This window comes from Lagenorhynchus albirostris, chromosome 19, assembly GCF_949774975.1.
Source record: "Lagenorhynchus albirostris chromosome 19, mLagAlb1.1, whole genome shotgun sequence".
NCBI classification, from domain to species: domain Eukaryota; kingdom Metazoa; phylum Chordata; class Mammalia; order Artiodactyla; family Delphinidae; genus Lagenorhynchus; species Lagenorhynchus albirostris.
This window is the reverse complement of record NC_083113.1, coordinates 50769083-50786094: the sequence shown is the minus strand read 5'-3', so window position 1 is coordinate 50786094 and position 17012 is coordinate 50769083. Positions and strand designations below refer to the sequence as shown.

Sequence of the window (17012 nt, the reverse complement as noted above, 5' to 3'; positions counted from 1 at the left end):
AAAGACAGGCCTGCTTTACTCTATTGTGTTAAGCGTGGACACTGTCCAAGTGGGGCATACAAAGCCACGGCTTCGCAGAAATCCCTTCTGCTGTGCGCTGACAGTTGCGTCCACTGCCAAAGGGCAGTCGAACAAAACAGGCCAATATTTATCGAACTCCCAAAGTAGGACAGAGACGGTGACAAGTGAAGGCGTCCCTCAACAGGTTGGTCCATGAACTTAAAATGCAGTTGATTTTCCTTCCCTATTTCATACAAGGGTGCACCTGACACCAGCTCCTTTTTACCTCTTAAGCAAAAACATAATTCCCCCTGTGTTGCCGTCCATACAAAAGTGCCCATGATAAAAAGTTAAGAAGCTAAGTTTAAACCTTAGTCCCAGAAACAAAATGAAAGATAAGGAAACTCATGGTGAACAAGACAAGGTGACACACACCACGCTGGGTGCCTTCAGTTCATCTCACTGAGGTCTCACAACGCTATGACGCTGGTGTCATGGTGCCTGCTTCACGGACGGGGAAACTGAGACTCGGGGGTTAAGAACAGGGAACAAGGCCCCAGGGTTACCAAGTTGAAAAGTACAGAAGTTTAAAAAAAAAAACAAGCATGTCTAATTACCCAAGAAAGAGTGAGGGCTCACAAGGCAAAATAAAACCAGGCAGTGGATACACATGTATGTTGCAGCCTGACTGTCCCAAGACTTAATAATTTTTACCAGCTTTCCCATTTCGGGTACGTCTTTCTGGGTGAAGGGATCCGCACTTGTGTTAACATCCTCTTGTCCTGACTCCTGCCCTTGGCAGCCGGACAGCCTGTGTGGTTAGGAAATCTAGGAGAGCGCGGGGCCCACAGGGCCCTGTCCTTCCTCTCCTCGTACAGACACCACACGCCCCCCTCTGCTCTGCTGTGTGCCTGCTGGGGGGGGGCTCTGCCCTCAGGGGTGGTCTGGTGGGACCCGGCACCAAGCCATCCCCCTGTCAGATTCTGGGGTTCAGGATCCAAGAGCCCACCGGCCCCCACGGAGAGGCCATGCTCCCCAACATGCGCTGGGCCAGGCGTTAAGGTGATGCACTAGCCTTCTGTTCGCCTTACACTGTGTCCTATTTCTCAATCAGTTCATAACTTGGAAAATGGGGGGAAATGTGTTATTTGCTGGGGCCTTGAAACCTCCACACCTCTTGACGGGCGACCTGACCAATCTGAGCTTGGATTCCTCTCAGTAGAGTAAAACGTTCTACGGACCTCGAGTCACTGTAATTTAAGAAGAGCGTAGGGGCTTCCCTGGCGGCGCAGTGGTTGAGAGTCCGCCTGCCGATGCGGGGGACGCGGGTTCGTGCCCCGGTCCGGGAAGATTCCCACATGCCGCGGGGCGGCTGGGCCCGTGAGCCACGGCCGCTGGGCCTGCGCGTCCGGAGCCTGTGCTCCGCGATGGGAGAGGCCACACCGTGAGAGGCCCACGTGCCGCAAAAAAAAAAAGAAGTGTGGTTGCACATTTCAAATCAGTTTGGAATTTATAAACAGATGGGATATAACAGCACACTATTAGGTTTTGTCTTCTAGGCCCGAAAGGTTCACAAGTCACGTGATTAAGGCTCGCTCGAGAGAGGTCTAAAGAGAGAGCCGTGTAAGAGCCAACGCCAGAGTACACATAACCCAGGAGACAAGATCCGAACATGTTCTCACCCCGTCCTGAGAGTCGAAGGAACCTATTCTAAGTCTGAATCTGTACCACAGGAGGATCCTTTTTTCAGCTCTGTGTTATTCCTTGTTTCACTGTATCACTCTACTCTTTAAAAAGCAGAGGCATATCATGAAATCCCATGCTTTGTAAAAGATTCCATTATAAGAGTAATCATTATTGAACCTTTGAGCCCAGATGTAATTTCTTACATGTTACAACAAGTTTGGCACGCATTGTGAATTTCAGCCAAGGTTGATAAAGTTCAATACCTTGGCTAACCAACCATGTGTACTACTCATTATAGAAGTAATAAATATATTCATCAAAATGGACATGAAAAAGCCATAAGAAAATCCAATGCCATTTCCAGCCTGCCGCCATAAAAGCGCCCCTTGGACTTAAATTTTATACATAGTTATCACACCTACCCCATCATTCAATACCAGGCATACATAAGACAATCATCTACCTACATTTGCATGCTAAATAAATTCCAGTTAGAGAGGTGAATTCTCCATCCTAGAGATCTCAAAAGTTGCACAAATGCACACATGCTTCTATGTTCAACTCCTAAAAGAATTCATATCAAGTACAAAGGGAATCAGCCAGACACGCCTACAAATATCATTTTCCTTCCCATTATCTTTTTGGGTCAGTTTTAGTGGAAGTGGTTTAATTTTTTTCCCCCAGTAATACTTTCAGTCTAATTATTCTTTTAGCCTCTTGCTAATTGAAAAATTTAGTAGAAAGAAAAGAAAGCCTGATTTAGATCACTGTCATGGATGGAAGAAAGAATCTCAGTTCACAGAACGGAAGAGCCTCGTATGATCAAATGTACAGGAGTCGACAGAGCTGGCCTCTAGGATCTGAACGCAATTAACGAAATTTCCTTTACTGGGATAAGAAAACCAGAGTGACTGCCTAGTTGAAAATCCAAGTTCTCCCTATTGCATTTCTCTCTCTTGTGCTTCTAAGAAGAAATGCGAACACTATTTCAGACGTTCACTTTCAAGGAAAGAAAAGCCTTCCCCTCTAAGAAGTCCTCCCCGACATCTGGTCAGCCACAATGGAGCTGACCAGCGACGGGCTCTGAACCAGACTTTAAAAGTCATGCTGCACGTTTCAAACGTTGCCCTGAACTTGCTAATCCTCTGCTGGGGAAACAACTCCTCCCGAGTCGCTGCACCTCCACTCCAGGAGGTGAACCTGAGGGGGGAGAGTCTACGCTCTTTGTTTCTCAGCAAGGGCCTGTCTTCATCCACTGAGGACAGTGGAGCCAGCTGCGTCTACACTGCAGGGTCTACACACCCCCGCCCTGGCACTGGGATGTTGCAGTGTGCAGGCAACACCTCTCCCCGCTATCTGTGCATCACACTTCTTTCCTCTTCCATCTCGCTGGGCCAACAGCACCATAGACCAGTAACTGCCTCTTGCTGCAGTTTAATGCTTTCTTTCAGATTTTCTCTCTTGGATACATCAGCACAGCGGGACCACTGTGTGATAATTTTATAAATGTCCTCGTACTCTCCTGGTTCTTCTCACATCTACCGTGGAGAAAACAACACGATCAAGCTTTCTAAAACCAAAGTTACGCTCCTCACGACGAAGAAGAGAGTCCCTGCTATTAATCACAAACAGCACCTAAATCATCCCAACCTTAGCCAAACAATACGAGTTCTTAACTAGGCCTAAAGCAGAACACCACAACGGCGGAGGGCTTTATTTTCTCAAAGAGTTGGCAACTGCCCGATTCTTCCGAGAGCTTAAATACCACAGTGACAGATACTGATGTTCAGAAAGATTAAAGTAAAATACGAAACTAAACAGGGGACGGAGAGATGAGCCAGATTTGGGTTCTGAATCACAGAAGTAAAGAAAAAGCGAACTCTCACAGTGACTGTCATAATGAAAAAAAGGTTAAGGAAACTAAGGAAAGAGGGTTTAATGGTTCCCCAAAGACTCGGGGAATAGGTAAAATTCCGCAGACATCACAAGCATTATGTGCGCAGAAAACAGTCTGTGCGAAGTCCACACTATCGTTTATCGCAATGCCCAGAATTAAGAATATGGGTAAGTTTCCAAATACAGATTTCTGACAGCTTTGCAGAAATGCTATCGGGAAGAGCAGACAGTTTTCTAACACGGCCTTTACTGAAAACAAAGCCATCCTGCGAGCATGTTGACTCTGAGATCCAATACTAATATTTAAGCAAACGGTTAAGTCAACATGAACAATGTTTGCTGTTTCTTATTTGTCACAAGAGCTGATTCTCCCCACCGACGTGAACACACACACACATACACACATACCATACAATATAAAGTCACTGTCACAGGGAGTAGTCAAGGCACTTCCCTGGTGGTGCACTGGGTAAGACTCCACACTCCCAATGCAGGGGGCCCAGGTTCGATCCCTGGTCAGGGAACTAGATCCCACATGCATGCCACAACTAAGAGTTTGCATGCCACAACTAAGGAGCCCGCCTGCCACAACTAAGACCCAGCGCAACCAAATAAATAAATATTAGGAAGAAAGGGGGGAGGAGTCAAGGAACATTTAAGAAAACACACAGACCTCCCTAAAACCTGTGTAAGATCCACAAAATCTGTTAGGAGGACGGAAGCATCCCACTGACTGTAAACTTGGAATCGCTTATTTCTACACGTGACAACTGTCATGTTTTGTTCCCTGCCCAGTTCAGCTCAGCCTCCCAAGTGCATCACTCGCTTTTGTAAACTAGCGTCCCCAGGATTAGCCACCTGTGATGTGCAATATGGAAGCTTCAGTAGTTCAATCTCTAAAATTCATTTAAAGACATCAGCATTTCTTCTTTAGGAATTCATCTGAAACTATTTCACTTTCATGATACTTCTCCGTGGACAGTTTAAACAGAACACACGATGATTAGAGTTGTATCCTTTGAAAAGTTAAGACATTATTCAATTCTTCAATCCAAACAAGACCAGCTTTATAGTAACTAAAACATGAAATCTAGAACTCACTCTTAAAGACTTGAGTGTGCCACCCCAAAATTTTCAAAATTCTGCAGCTCAGCTGATGTTTAAATTTTACATAACGGGTGATAAAAAAAAAAATTTTGCTTGGAATTTGTAAACTCAAATACTGTCCGAAAATGTGACCACTTTCCCTGCAGCCTCGACAGAATGTAAAATCCTAAGTCTAGGCAACGATTCTCTACCTCACGGTTAGATACTGTGCTTTGTAGCTGCCACACCAGTTGAGGAGCTGGAAAATGGATCGGAGCAAAGAAGCATCGTGGCAATTATACAACCTCCCTGGTATATATTGCCAGATTAATAACAGCATTAGCAGAGCTCAGCTATACCATCAGTGGCGTGAGGAACAGCGGGCTGAGAGCTCCAAGGCTGAGTCAAAACACGGAGCGAAGCACAGAAGCCAGTTACAGGAAAGTCAGCCACGACTGTGAAAGAAATCTGTCCACCAAACAAAATGAGCAAGCATGCCACTCAAACGAACCGCTGATTTTTAGCACATACTATCTGAGCAGTACATAACGGCTTAGACTGTAAATACAAACATCAAAAGGCAGAGAAGAAGCTTTAAAAATATCCTAATACAGCTGCATGCTAATTACCACAGGGTAAGCAATGGAACTGTGATTAATACAAACGACAGATGAGCGATGGCACCTGACCACAGATCCACGCTTTGTTCAAATTAACAGGGAGTTTTCGCTCACCCTGTACTTATTCACAGGTTTTGCTTTCCTTTACCGTTTATAATTGCCACGATGCTTCTTTGCTCCGATCCATTTTCCAGCTCCTCAACTGGTGTGGCAGCTACAAAGCACAGTATCTAACCGTGAGGTAGAGAATCGTTGCCTAGACTTAGGATTTTACATTGTCGAGGCTGCAGGTAAAGTGGTCACATTTTCGGACAGTATTTGAGTTTACAAATTCCAAGCAAAAATTTTTTATCACCCGTTATGTAAAATTTAAACATCAGCCGAATTGCAGAATTTTGAAAATTTTAGGGTGGCACACTCAAGTCTTCAGGAGTGAGTTCCAGATTTCATGTTTTAGTTACATCAAGAGGTGTACATGGAGATGAAGCTTAAGGAAAATCAGAGACTCATAGGAAGACTTAAAAAGCATCAGTCAAGATAAAAGAAATTAAAGCTGATACAAACAGATGGAGACACATACCACGTTCTAGGATTGGAAGAATCAATATTGTGAAAATGACTACACTATCCAAAGCAATCTAAAGATTCAATGCAATCCCTATCAAATTACCAATGGCATTTTTTACAGAACTAGAACAAAAAATCTTAAAATTTGTATGGAGACACAAAAGACCCTGAATAGCCAAAGCAGTCTTGAGGGAAAAAACCAGAGCTGGAGGAATCAGACGCCCTGACTTCAGACTATACTACAAAGCTACAGTAATCCACACAATATGGTACTGGAACAAAAATAGACACATAGATCAATGGAACAGGATAGAAAGCCCAGAGATAAACCCACGCACCTATGGTCAACTAATCTATGACAAAGGAGGCAAGGATATACAATGAAGAAAAGACAGTCTCTTCAGTAAGTGGTGTTGGGAAAACTGGACAGCTATATGTAAAAGAATGAAATTAGAACACTCCCTAACACCATACACAAAAATAAACTCAAAATGGATTAGAGACCTAAATGTAAGACTGGACACCATAAAACTCTTAAGGAAAACTTAGGAAGAACACTCTTGGACATAAATCACAGCAAGATCTTTTTTGACCTACCTCCTAGAGTAATGGAAATAAAAACAAAAATAAACAAATGGGACCTAATGAAACTTAAAAGCTTTTGCAAAGCAAAGGAAACTACAAACAAGATGAAAAGACAACCCTCAGAATGGGAGAAGATATTTGCTAACGAATCAACAGACAGAGGATTAATCTCCAAAATATATAAACAGCTCGTGCAGCTCAAAATTAAAAAAACAAACAATCCAATCAAAAAATGAGAAGAGCTTTTCGGCCGGAACCGCCATCTTCCAGTAATTCGCCAAAATGACCAACACAAAGGGAAAGAGGAGGGGCACCCGCTACATGTTCTCTAGGCCTTTTAGAAAACATGGAGTTGTTCCTTTGGCCACATACATGCGAATCTACAAGAAAGGTGATATTGTAGATATCAAGGGAATGGGCACTGTTCAAAAAGGAATGCCCCACAAGTGTTACCATGGCAAAACTGGGAGAGTCTACAATGTTACCCAGCATGCTGTTGGCATCATTGTAAACAAACAAGTTAAGGGCAAGATTCTTGCCAAGAGAATTAATGTGCGTATCGAGCATATTAAGCACTCTAAGAGCCGGGATAGCTTCCTGAAACGGGTGAAGGAAAATGATCAGAAAAAGAAGGAAGCCAAAGAGAAAGGTACTTGGGTTCAACTGAAGCGCCAGCCTGCTCCACCCAGAGAAGCACACTTCGTGAGAACCAATGGAAAGGAGCCTGAACTGTTGGAGCCCATTCCCTATGAATTCATGGCATGATGGGTGTAAAGAAAATAAAAGACCTGGACTGTGAAAAAAAAAAAAAAAAAATGAGAAGACCTAAATAGACATTTCTCCAAAGAAGACATACACATGGCCAAGAGGCACATGAAAAGCTGCTCAACATCACTAATTATTACAGAAATGCAAATCAAAACTACAGTGAAATATTACCTCACACCAGTTAGAATGGGCATCATCAAAAAATCTACAAACAACAAATGCTGTGGAGAAAAGGGAACCCTCTTGCACTGTTGATGGGAATGTAAATTGATACAGCCACTATGCAGAACAGTATGGAGGTTCCTTAAAAAACTAAAAATAGAATTACCATATGACCCAGCAATCCCACTACTGGGCATACACCCAGAGAAAACAATAATTCAAAAAGACACATGCACCACAATGTTCCTTTCGGCACTATTTACAAGAGCCAGGTCATGGAAGCAACCTAAGTGCCCATCGACAGACAAATGGATAAAGAAGATGTGGTACGTATATACAATGGAATATCACTCAGCCATAAAAAGGAACAAAACTGGGCCATTTGTAGAGATGTGGATGAACCTAGAGACTGTCATACAGATTGAAGTAAGTCAGAAAGAGAAAAACAAATATCGTATATTAACGCATATATGTGGAACCTAGAAAAATGGTACAGATGAACTGGTCTGCAGGGCAGAAATAGAAACCCAGATATAGAGAACAAACATATGGACACCAAGGAGGGAAAATGGCAGGGGGGTGGGGTGGGGTGATGAAGTGGGAGATTGGGATTGACATATATACACTAATATGTATAAAATGGATAATAAGAACCTGCTGTATAAAAAAATAAAATATACTTCAAAAATTTTAAAAAAAGCATCAGTCAGGATAGCGAACGCTGTCTTTAATTTACAAGAACCTATTTGGTGATTCGTTTGCAGATGTCTTCTCAAGAATTAACCAAAAAGGCTTTAGTATCCTGTACTTTTAAATACAAAAAGAATAGAGACATAGAGGTAGAGAACAAATGTATGGATATCAAGGGGGAAAGAGGGGTTGGGATGAATTGGGAGATTGGGATTGACATACATACACTACTGATACTTTGTATAAAATAGACAACTAATGAGAACCTACTGTATGGCACAGGGAACTCTACTTAATACACTGTGGTGACCTAAATGGGAAGGAAATCCAAAAAGGGAGGATATATGTATACGTATAGCTGATTCACTTTGCTGTACAGTAGAAACTAACACAACACTGCAAAGCAACTATACTCCAGTAAAAATTAATTTAAAAAATAAATACAAAAAGAGAAAAACAGAAATAATTATAAACTTCCCAGAGGCATCCATGTGTACAGGGAAATGTGTGGTTAAAAAAAAAAATTATACCATAAAGCAAATAAATGTAAACATTCTCTAGAAGCACAAAGATCAAGGGGCTGATATTTTGGTTAGTTTGTAGCTCCAAAGGGGCAAGGCATCCTGTCTGCTTCAACGCTGAAGAGCTGGCACCTAGTTCTCAATGTTTGTTGACTGCACAAATGATGGAATTAAGGGTGTGTCTGTGCCTATGATCCAGCCAGCCCTCTCTCTCCACACAGCCCTCATCCCAGACACTAAACCAGGGTTCTAGACTCAAGAATCCACACAGACCAGGCAGGTAACAGGACATACTCATAGGAAACAGCTTTGCCTAACGGCAGGGAAACAGCCTCCGTGCAATTCTGCTTGCTGGGAACAGGGCCCAGTGTTGCCAGCTCTTCTGATTTTTTTGAGTCAGAAATCAGGATTAGGGCTTCCCTGGAGGCAGAGTCGTTAAGAATCCGCCTGCCTTGGGCTTCCCTGGTGGCGCAGGGGTTGAGAGTCCAGCTGCCGATACAGGGGACATGGGTTCGTGCCCCAGTCCGGGAAGATCCCACATGCCGCGGAGCGGCTGGGCCCGTGAGCCATGGCCGCTGAGCTTGCGCGTACGGAGACTGTTCTCCTGCCTCTCCACACGAGAGGCCACAACAGTGAGAGGCCCGCGTACCAAAAAAAAAAAAAAAAAAAAGAATCCACCTGCCAATGCAGGGGACATGGGTTCGAGCCCTGGTCCAGGAAGATCCCACATGCCACAGAGCAACTAAGCCCATGCGCCACAACTACTGAGCCTGCACTCTAGAGCCCGCGAGCCACAACTACTGAGCCCGTGTGCCACAACTACTGAAGCCTGCGTGCCTAGAGCCCGTGCTCCGCAACAAGAGAAGCCATCGCAATGAGAAGCCCGCGCACCGCAACGAAGAGCAGCCCTGGCTCGCCGCAACTAGAGAAAGCCCACGCGGAGCAACAAAGACCCAGTGCAGCCAAAAATAAATAAATAAAATTTAAAAAAAAAGAAATCAAGATTACTTTTAAGTAAATGCTCTTGATTTTAACATGTCAGCAGTTAATCTAAAACAAAACAGAAAACACCACAGGTCATTTCTGTGCGGACCAAACAAATCACCTGGGGGCCAGATCCAGGCTACAGACCCCAGTTTCCCCTGCGTCCTGATTGGGAGGCTCTACTCTTGACCAAATGGCCCCCAGCTAGGGGAATGAGCAAGTGTGAGATGGTCCCCCTCCCTTCATCACTGTCACGTGATGTGAAGTCACTCAGCGGCACTACAGCGAGGCCCGGACATTTAGACACCATCCTGTTTCAGACAAACCCCGAATGGAGGACAAGAGGCATCGTACGGCTGCTCCCAAACTCAGAACGCCGAGGCACAGGACCAGACTTTTTCTAGAAAAAAAAAATCACCCAGCCCAAAGAAACAGTTAGGTAGGGGAGAGGTGGGGTGGGGACAGAGACTTCAATGCTGCAGGTGAAGAGTCCTTAGAGATAACCCATCACCTTCTGAGGGTCCTGAGGAGTGGTCCCCAAAGATGCCCAGATCCGAGTCCCTGGGACCTGTGAATGTCACCCTACATGGTAGGGGGGGACTCTGCAAACGTGATGAAGGCCTTGAGATGGGGAGATTACGCTGGCAGATCCCGGTGGACCCCAGGTGATGAAAACTGTTGTCGTAAGAGGGAGATTTGTCTGCACAAGAGGAGAAGGTGGTGTGATGGGGGAGTGACACGCTTCGAAGGTCAAGGAAACATCCACAGGCCAAGCTTCTAAAAAGGTGAGGAAACAGACTCTCCCCCCGAGAGCCTCCAGAAGGAGCCGGCCCTGCCAACGACCTGGCTTCAGCCGGTAAGACTGATTTCGGACTTCTGACCTCCAGAACGGCAAGCAAGCAAGTTGCTGCTGTGTTTAATAATTAAGTAAACAGGTAAGGAACATAACGATAGATGCACATGTGTGCCCTCAAGTAAGTGTAAGAGCCCCACGATGATGACACACAACCCCAGTCAGGCCAACAGGCAATAAAAGAGAAACACGAGGCAAGCGGCCATAGCCAGGCTCCGCAGAGAAAGGCCCTCAGGCAGAGACCAGCGGCTCCCATCTCAGCTTTTTAGGCTGCAAGGAGGGTATCGTTTGCCAAAAATCTGACTCTGCTCCCTGACTGAGGCGTTTCCCCAGATGGATCTGTTAACACTGCTCTCTACGTTGCCAAACACTCAATGTGGTAACTGTACACGGACTTGGAATGGAAGCTTCCTTTGCTAATAGATAAAGTTGTAATGGCATTTCTTTTCCTTTTTTTTTTCTTCCGGTAATGCCACTTGGAATACAGTGATGATCTCTCAGCTGACAGAAGCTTCTCAAACCCAGCTGCTGAATGGAGAAGCCACAGCCGCCCTCCTGTACGACACACCAGACAGAAAAACTGAAGGCAGTCAGCAGACCTTATACTGAGAAATGCAAAAAGGGTTGAGATTCATCCTTACAGCCATTGGTGGCTACCACAGTAGACTCTCTCCGTTTGAAAGAGATTATTTTCACGCTCCTGCTTCGTGCGATCACAAGGAAAACAGCTTCCAGAGTGGAGATGCTACTGGAAAATTTGTTAATGTTCCACAAGCCAAGAGCACCCAGTTCACTCTCCCCGTGTACATCTGTATTCGCTCGGCACTGCGAACAGAGGTGAGGAAGGGCCTGGGCAACTGAAGTAGAAGGCAACCAGAAAATGAGCTGTACAAGAGCCAGCAACATTTTCACCTATGGAAACTCAGCACGACTGCAGCCTGGGGCCATTTCTGCCTCCGCAGAGATGCCCTTCTTGTTACCCCAGGTTTCCGCTCCTGAGGAGCTGGCCAGCGGCACAGCCTGTCAGCCCCGGGTGGGACAGCATCCGTTAATACTTCCTAGTCGGACTTCCCTGGTGGTCCACTGGTTGGGACTCCACGCTTCCACTGCAGGGGACACGGGTTCGATCCCTGGTCGGGGAACTAAGATCCCGCATGCCACGTGGTGTGGCCAAAAAAACACAACAAAAAATTTCCTAGTCATCACCACCAAATCGAGGGCCCAAGGCTCGACAAAGGTACTTGAAGTCTGGTTACCTTTCTGAACCCTGGGGAAGATATTTGCTGATACCTCTCAGCGAGTCCTAACAAAAAAAGATCAAAAGATCCTATTGTATTCCATCCGTCATGGAATTAAATCACTCTCCTTCCTCCTCCATCTTCCAAACCTGAAGCCTCGTCCTGTAGGACAGCCTTTTCTGACAAGCGTTAGGTGATTTTTTTCCCCCAACTGCAAGCAACCACATAAAGTCTACTGGACTCTTCACTACTGCATGTGCATGCTGTTTTATTTTATCCTGACAAAAGAGTGGGTGACAGCACCCCAGTGTTCACTGCAGCACCATTTACAACAGCCAAGACATGGAAGCAACCTAAGTGTCCATCGACAGAGGAATGGATAAAGAAAATGTGGTACATATACACAGTGGAATGTTACTCAGCCACAGAAGAATGAAATAATGCCATCTGCAGCAACACAGACGCAACTAGAGATTATCATACAAAGTGAAGTCAGAGAAAGGCAAATGTCACAGGATATCACTTACATGTGGAATCTAAAAATGGTACAAATGAACTGATTTACACAACAGAAATAGAGTCACAGATGCAGAAAACTTACGGTTACCAAAGGCGAAAGGGGCGGGGATAAATTAGGAGATCAGGATTGACATATACACACTACTACACATAGAATAGACAACTAATAAGGACCTACTGTATAGCACACGGAACTCTACTCAATATTCTGTAGTAACCTATATGGGAAAAGAATCTAAAACAGAACAGATATATGTATATGTGTAAGTATAACTGATTCCCTTTGCTGTACACCTGAAACACAACGTTGTAAATCAGCTATACTCCAATATCAAATAAACAAAGAGTGGGTGACAAAGTATGAGTGTCTTTATTTTACAGATGAGGAAAGGGAGGCTCGAGATAGCTAAGTGACAGGCCTTAGGTCACAAAAGGCCACCTGACTCGCAGCCAATTCTCCTCCTAACATGTTCCCGTGGTCTCCAATAAAACCCATCATACCTTCTGAAGTGCTGATAAAATTCTATTCACACACTGAGATGTTCTTTGGTAGCCTCAAGCGAATGGGACAGCTAAGCTGGACATTTATACTTAATATTCCACGCAGTCCTGTAAACCATTACAAACTCAAGTGAACCAGAGCTCTGATGCCAGACTTTTGGAATAAAGATGTTACTATGACGCATTTCACTTAAGGTTTAATAGTTCTCCTTCCTTTTCTCCCCCAAGTTTAACAGATCTTTTTTTCCTCCTTGACTGCAAGAAAAATAACCTTTTTTTTCGTTTCTTTCTTTCACTTGATTCTTTTTCCTAGATGCAGCTACCATCTGACCTCCAACCAAAAAATATCTAAAATGTTTCCTTTCATACCAAAGACAAGTAGACGCCTGAAACAGTTATTGAGAAAGGTCGTTTTAGGACAAACTCGCAGATATGACGGCAGCCTTTTGAGGATCCAAGAACCAGGAAGCCAGGAAAATACCAAACTAATGTCAGTAACTTGATCGTCTTGCCTCCCATTCCCGAAATGACTACAGTTTACTAACTGCCTGCGGTGCGTGGCAGACAATTCCCTGGGCGCTCTGGAGTTCCCGTCTTTAACAACTGCGCAGGGACTTCCCTGGTGGTGCAGTGGTTAAGAATCTGCCTGCCAATACAGGGGACACAGGTTCGAGCCCTGGTCCGGGAAGATCCCACGTGCCGCGGAGCAACGAAGCCCATGCGCCACAACTACTGAGCCTGCGAGCCATGACTACTGAGCCCACGTGCCACAACTACTGAAGCCCACACGCCTAGAGCCCGTGCTCCACAAAAGAAGCCACTGCAATGAGAAGCCCGCTCACCGCAATGAACGAAGAGTAGCTCCCGTTCGCTGCAACTAGAGAAAGCCCGCTTAGAGCAATAAAGACCCAACACAGCCAAAAATAAATAATATTTTTTTAAAAAATTTTTAAATAAAGAAGTATTTACAAAAATAAATATTTTTAAAAAATTTTTAATAAAAAAGTATATAAAAAACTGTGCAAAGTACAAATAGTGTCCATGTTTCATAGATGCAAAACAAGCACTCAGAGAAGGAAAGTAACTGGGCCCAAGTCATTCGATGAGTTGTGGTGGGGCCAGGTGTGGAAACTAGGTCACGTCTGCTTCCTGAGTCCTGATCCCTTCCCCTGCACCCTGCTGCCTCTCCAGATAGAAACTACCTATCAAGCTTTCCCCTGTCAGCAGAGCTATTTTCAGCAGTGGTACAATTTCGCCACGCGGGAGCCAGGCTCATCAAATGAGATAATGCAGAGAAAAGCTCTGAAGAGGGGTTACTACCATTAATAGAAGATCTGGGGGGAAATCTGCAAAACCCAAAGAACTGATTGACGCCTACTGCATTATCTTGGGACTCAGCCTCCATCGTAAGCTGGCCAATTTTGAGTTTCCTGGGGTGCTCCCTCCTTAAATGCAGGTATGAAGCAGCGGTGCCCATGATTTGTAGCTGGTGTAAGAGATAAGATATAGACTTAGAAGTTTTTAGTGAAGCAGACTGGGGAGCGAGGCCAACTTTCTTCTCACGAATTGCCTCTGGGTCACAAGATTGAATGTGTACTTAAAGTAATAGACACTTTGAGATAAATTAACTTCTGAGACAAAGGGACATTTTGAAAATTAAATCTTGCCACATGAATCAGGCAATCAATTAGCAATCGATACGTATCCAATAGTTACGCATGTAAGACGGAAAGGCGAGTCATAGAAGAATAAATACAAACGGCCAAACATCGAAGAGCTGATCAATCTAATCATCAGAGACATGCAAATTTAAGGGATACCGTTTAAAAAATGCTAAATGCCAAGACTGGCAAGGATGCAGGGCAAAGGGGCGTTTCAATTGGTACAAGCTTCCAGGGGTGTGGTTTGACAAAACAAACCAAGATTTTAAGATTAGGAAACAAATGCCCTGACTCAGCAATTCCAGTTCCAGAAAATAAAACTACAGAATAGTCACGAATGGGTACAAACATTTAATTACAAAATGTTCACCTCCATGCCATGGCTATCATAAAGCTGAAATCCACCCAAATGTGCTACAGAGGGAGAATGGTTGGAACCATACAAGGCTATGCAACCACTTAAGCTGTTGTAGAATATTCTACGACAGGCAAACATGCTCATAACCACAGTTACATAGAAAAATCACAATAAAAGGGAAGGGGAAAATGCTGAGAATCATATATGCTATATACTGACAGTTAATTCTGGTTGGCAATAATTTGGGGTGTTTTTTTTTCCTTATCTGCATTTATGTTTCTTTTTATTTTTCTGCATTTTCTAAGTTTTCCATAAGGAATACATGTTTTATAACAATAAATAATTCTAGCCTAACACCTGGAATTTATGTGAGTTTGACAAATGCCAGCTTCCATTCCCCGTAATTCTTTCCCCAAACTTATTTTAAAGTAACACCAAAGGGGAATTCCAGAGAGAAAGTGTCCGTGTACTAATCCACGATCACCCAGCGGTTCAGAGATCACATCAGCCTTGCCCCTCCCAACAGGCACCACACTCCGCACACAGCCTGGCCCAGAGCAGGCTTTCGGAGATTCATTAAGATAAATTTGTTGATTTCAGACAGACTGGCTGAGCTGCTTGGGAAGAGCTTGGGCAGAACTGAGCACTATTCCTTGGAACAAGGCAGCAGCAAGGGGAAGGGAGGGCCCCGGGCATGGAGTCTGAAGTTCTCTGCTCTAGTTCTGTAGGCACCCACCGCTCCAGAGCTGTGTGGCCTCGGGCAAGTTACCTCGCCTCTCTGTGCTTTCACCCTAACTGGAGGTCGGGGTACCTGTGAGCACTGTGGCGAGAATTAAATAAAACAACAGGTACAGGATATTCGTGAATTCTAAAAAGCTATCAATATGAGACAAGATTACAGCGATCAATAAACAGTAATCTGGAATAATTAAGTACATTTCAGAGGTAAGGGTGAAAATGAAAAATATGTTATTCGTTTTAACTTCAGTTTCCATGCAACTACACAAGAAAGTTCTTTGATTCTGATTCTGTCCCTCTTTCCAGGGGATCATTTGTTCCAGCGAAAGGCCTGGTTCCACCCACCTTGCTAGTCCTCCCATCCTACCCTCGGGAGGAATATTAAACACACTGGAACGAGTCTCCCACACCCCATCTCACGCACGTCGACACTCTCCACACACACCCCACCCCCTGCTGGAGCACACTGTCTTAGTTTTCCTTTCAGAGTCTAGGGAGGAGACCTTGACTTGCTTTCAGAGACAGCACCATCTCAACGTGGCTTCTAACAAGAAGGACCCAGAGAGCCAAGCAGCACAGCCTGGTAAACAAGTAACACAGATTTGAAACAATCAGATTCCAGCCCTGTCACACAACTCATTAAACAGGAGGCCACTTCCCATTTAGCTCATTCACGGGGGGGGGGGGGCGGGGGGGGGGTGCAGATACAGACCGGCCCTTCAAGAAATGCAGTGTTACATATTAAGCCAAAGGAAGATCATAAATTCAGGCAAGAAACCCTGATGTTTGGAATTTACTTTTGATCAATGTATCGGAGACTTAATTTAAGAGATCTTTGCAAGAAGGCCCTTCTACTGACACCCCCCCCACCCCCGGCCCACGACGTTATTCTGGAAAAGGCTGACGACTCGAATCTGAACATTTTGTGTATATACAGCAGAAAATTAAGAAAGGACGTGGGCTGTGTCACTGTAAATGAGCGATGGTCAAGGGGGTTCCAACAGTTGGCACGCCTTTCATTACCAAGTCTGGAATAATTCCCACAATAGCCATCTAGTTTTAAACATCTTTACTGGATAGACAAAGACCACATCTGTAAACGAACGAGCAAACTATTTTCACTCTGGTGAAGGAGTTTTTGCACTGTTACAAAAGTATATTCACAGTGCTTGCTGGCTCTTTCATTTTAAAGAGAGAAAAAAATTGTTGAGAAAAAGAAGAATATATAATACATAAAAGTATGTAATAAGGGGGCTTCCCTGGTGGCGCAGTGATTGAGAGTCCGCCTGCCGATGCAGGGGACATGGGTTCGTGCCCCGGTCCGGGAAGATCCCACATGCCGCGGAGTGGCTGGGCCCGTGAGCCATGGCCGCTGAGCCTGCGCGTCCGGAGCCTGTGCTCCGCAACGGGAGAGGCCACAGCAGTGAGAGGCCCGCGTACCAAAAAAAAAAAAAAAAAAAAGTATGTAATAAGGTGTATTCATTTTGTCCCCATTTTAAAGTAAGGAGTTTTATACAGCCAAAACAGTTTTCCTTTTCTGGGCCAAATTTCTGTTTGAAAACTGAAGCATACAAATTAC

At 44.6% G+C, this 17012-nt stretch overlaps 2 protein-coding genes across 9 annotated transcripts in view; one reads left to right on the top strand and one right to left on the bottom strand.

Moving 5' to 3' along the window:
• WWOX (WW domain containing oxidoreductase) overlaps positions 1 to 17012 on the bottom strand; it is a 977376-nt gene that overhangs the window by 940499 nt on the left and 19865 nt on the right. The window lies entirely within an intron of this gene.
• On the top strand, positions 6689 to 7256 carry LOC132509272 (large ribosomal subunit protein eL21). The gene has a single exon (XM_060130065.1). The coding sequence runs from the start codon at positions 6723 to 6725 to the stop codon at positions 7203 to 7205; it is 483 nt and encodes a 160-aa protein (XP_059986048.1). The 5' UTR covers positions 6689 to 6722; the 3' UTR covers positions 7206 to 7256.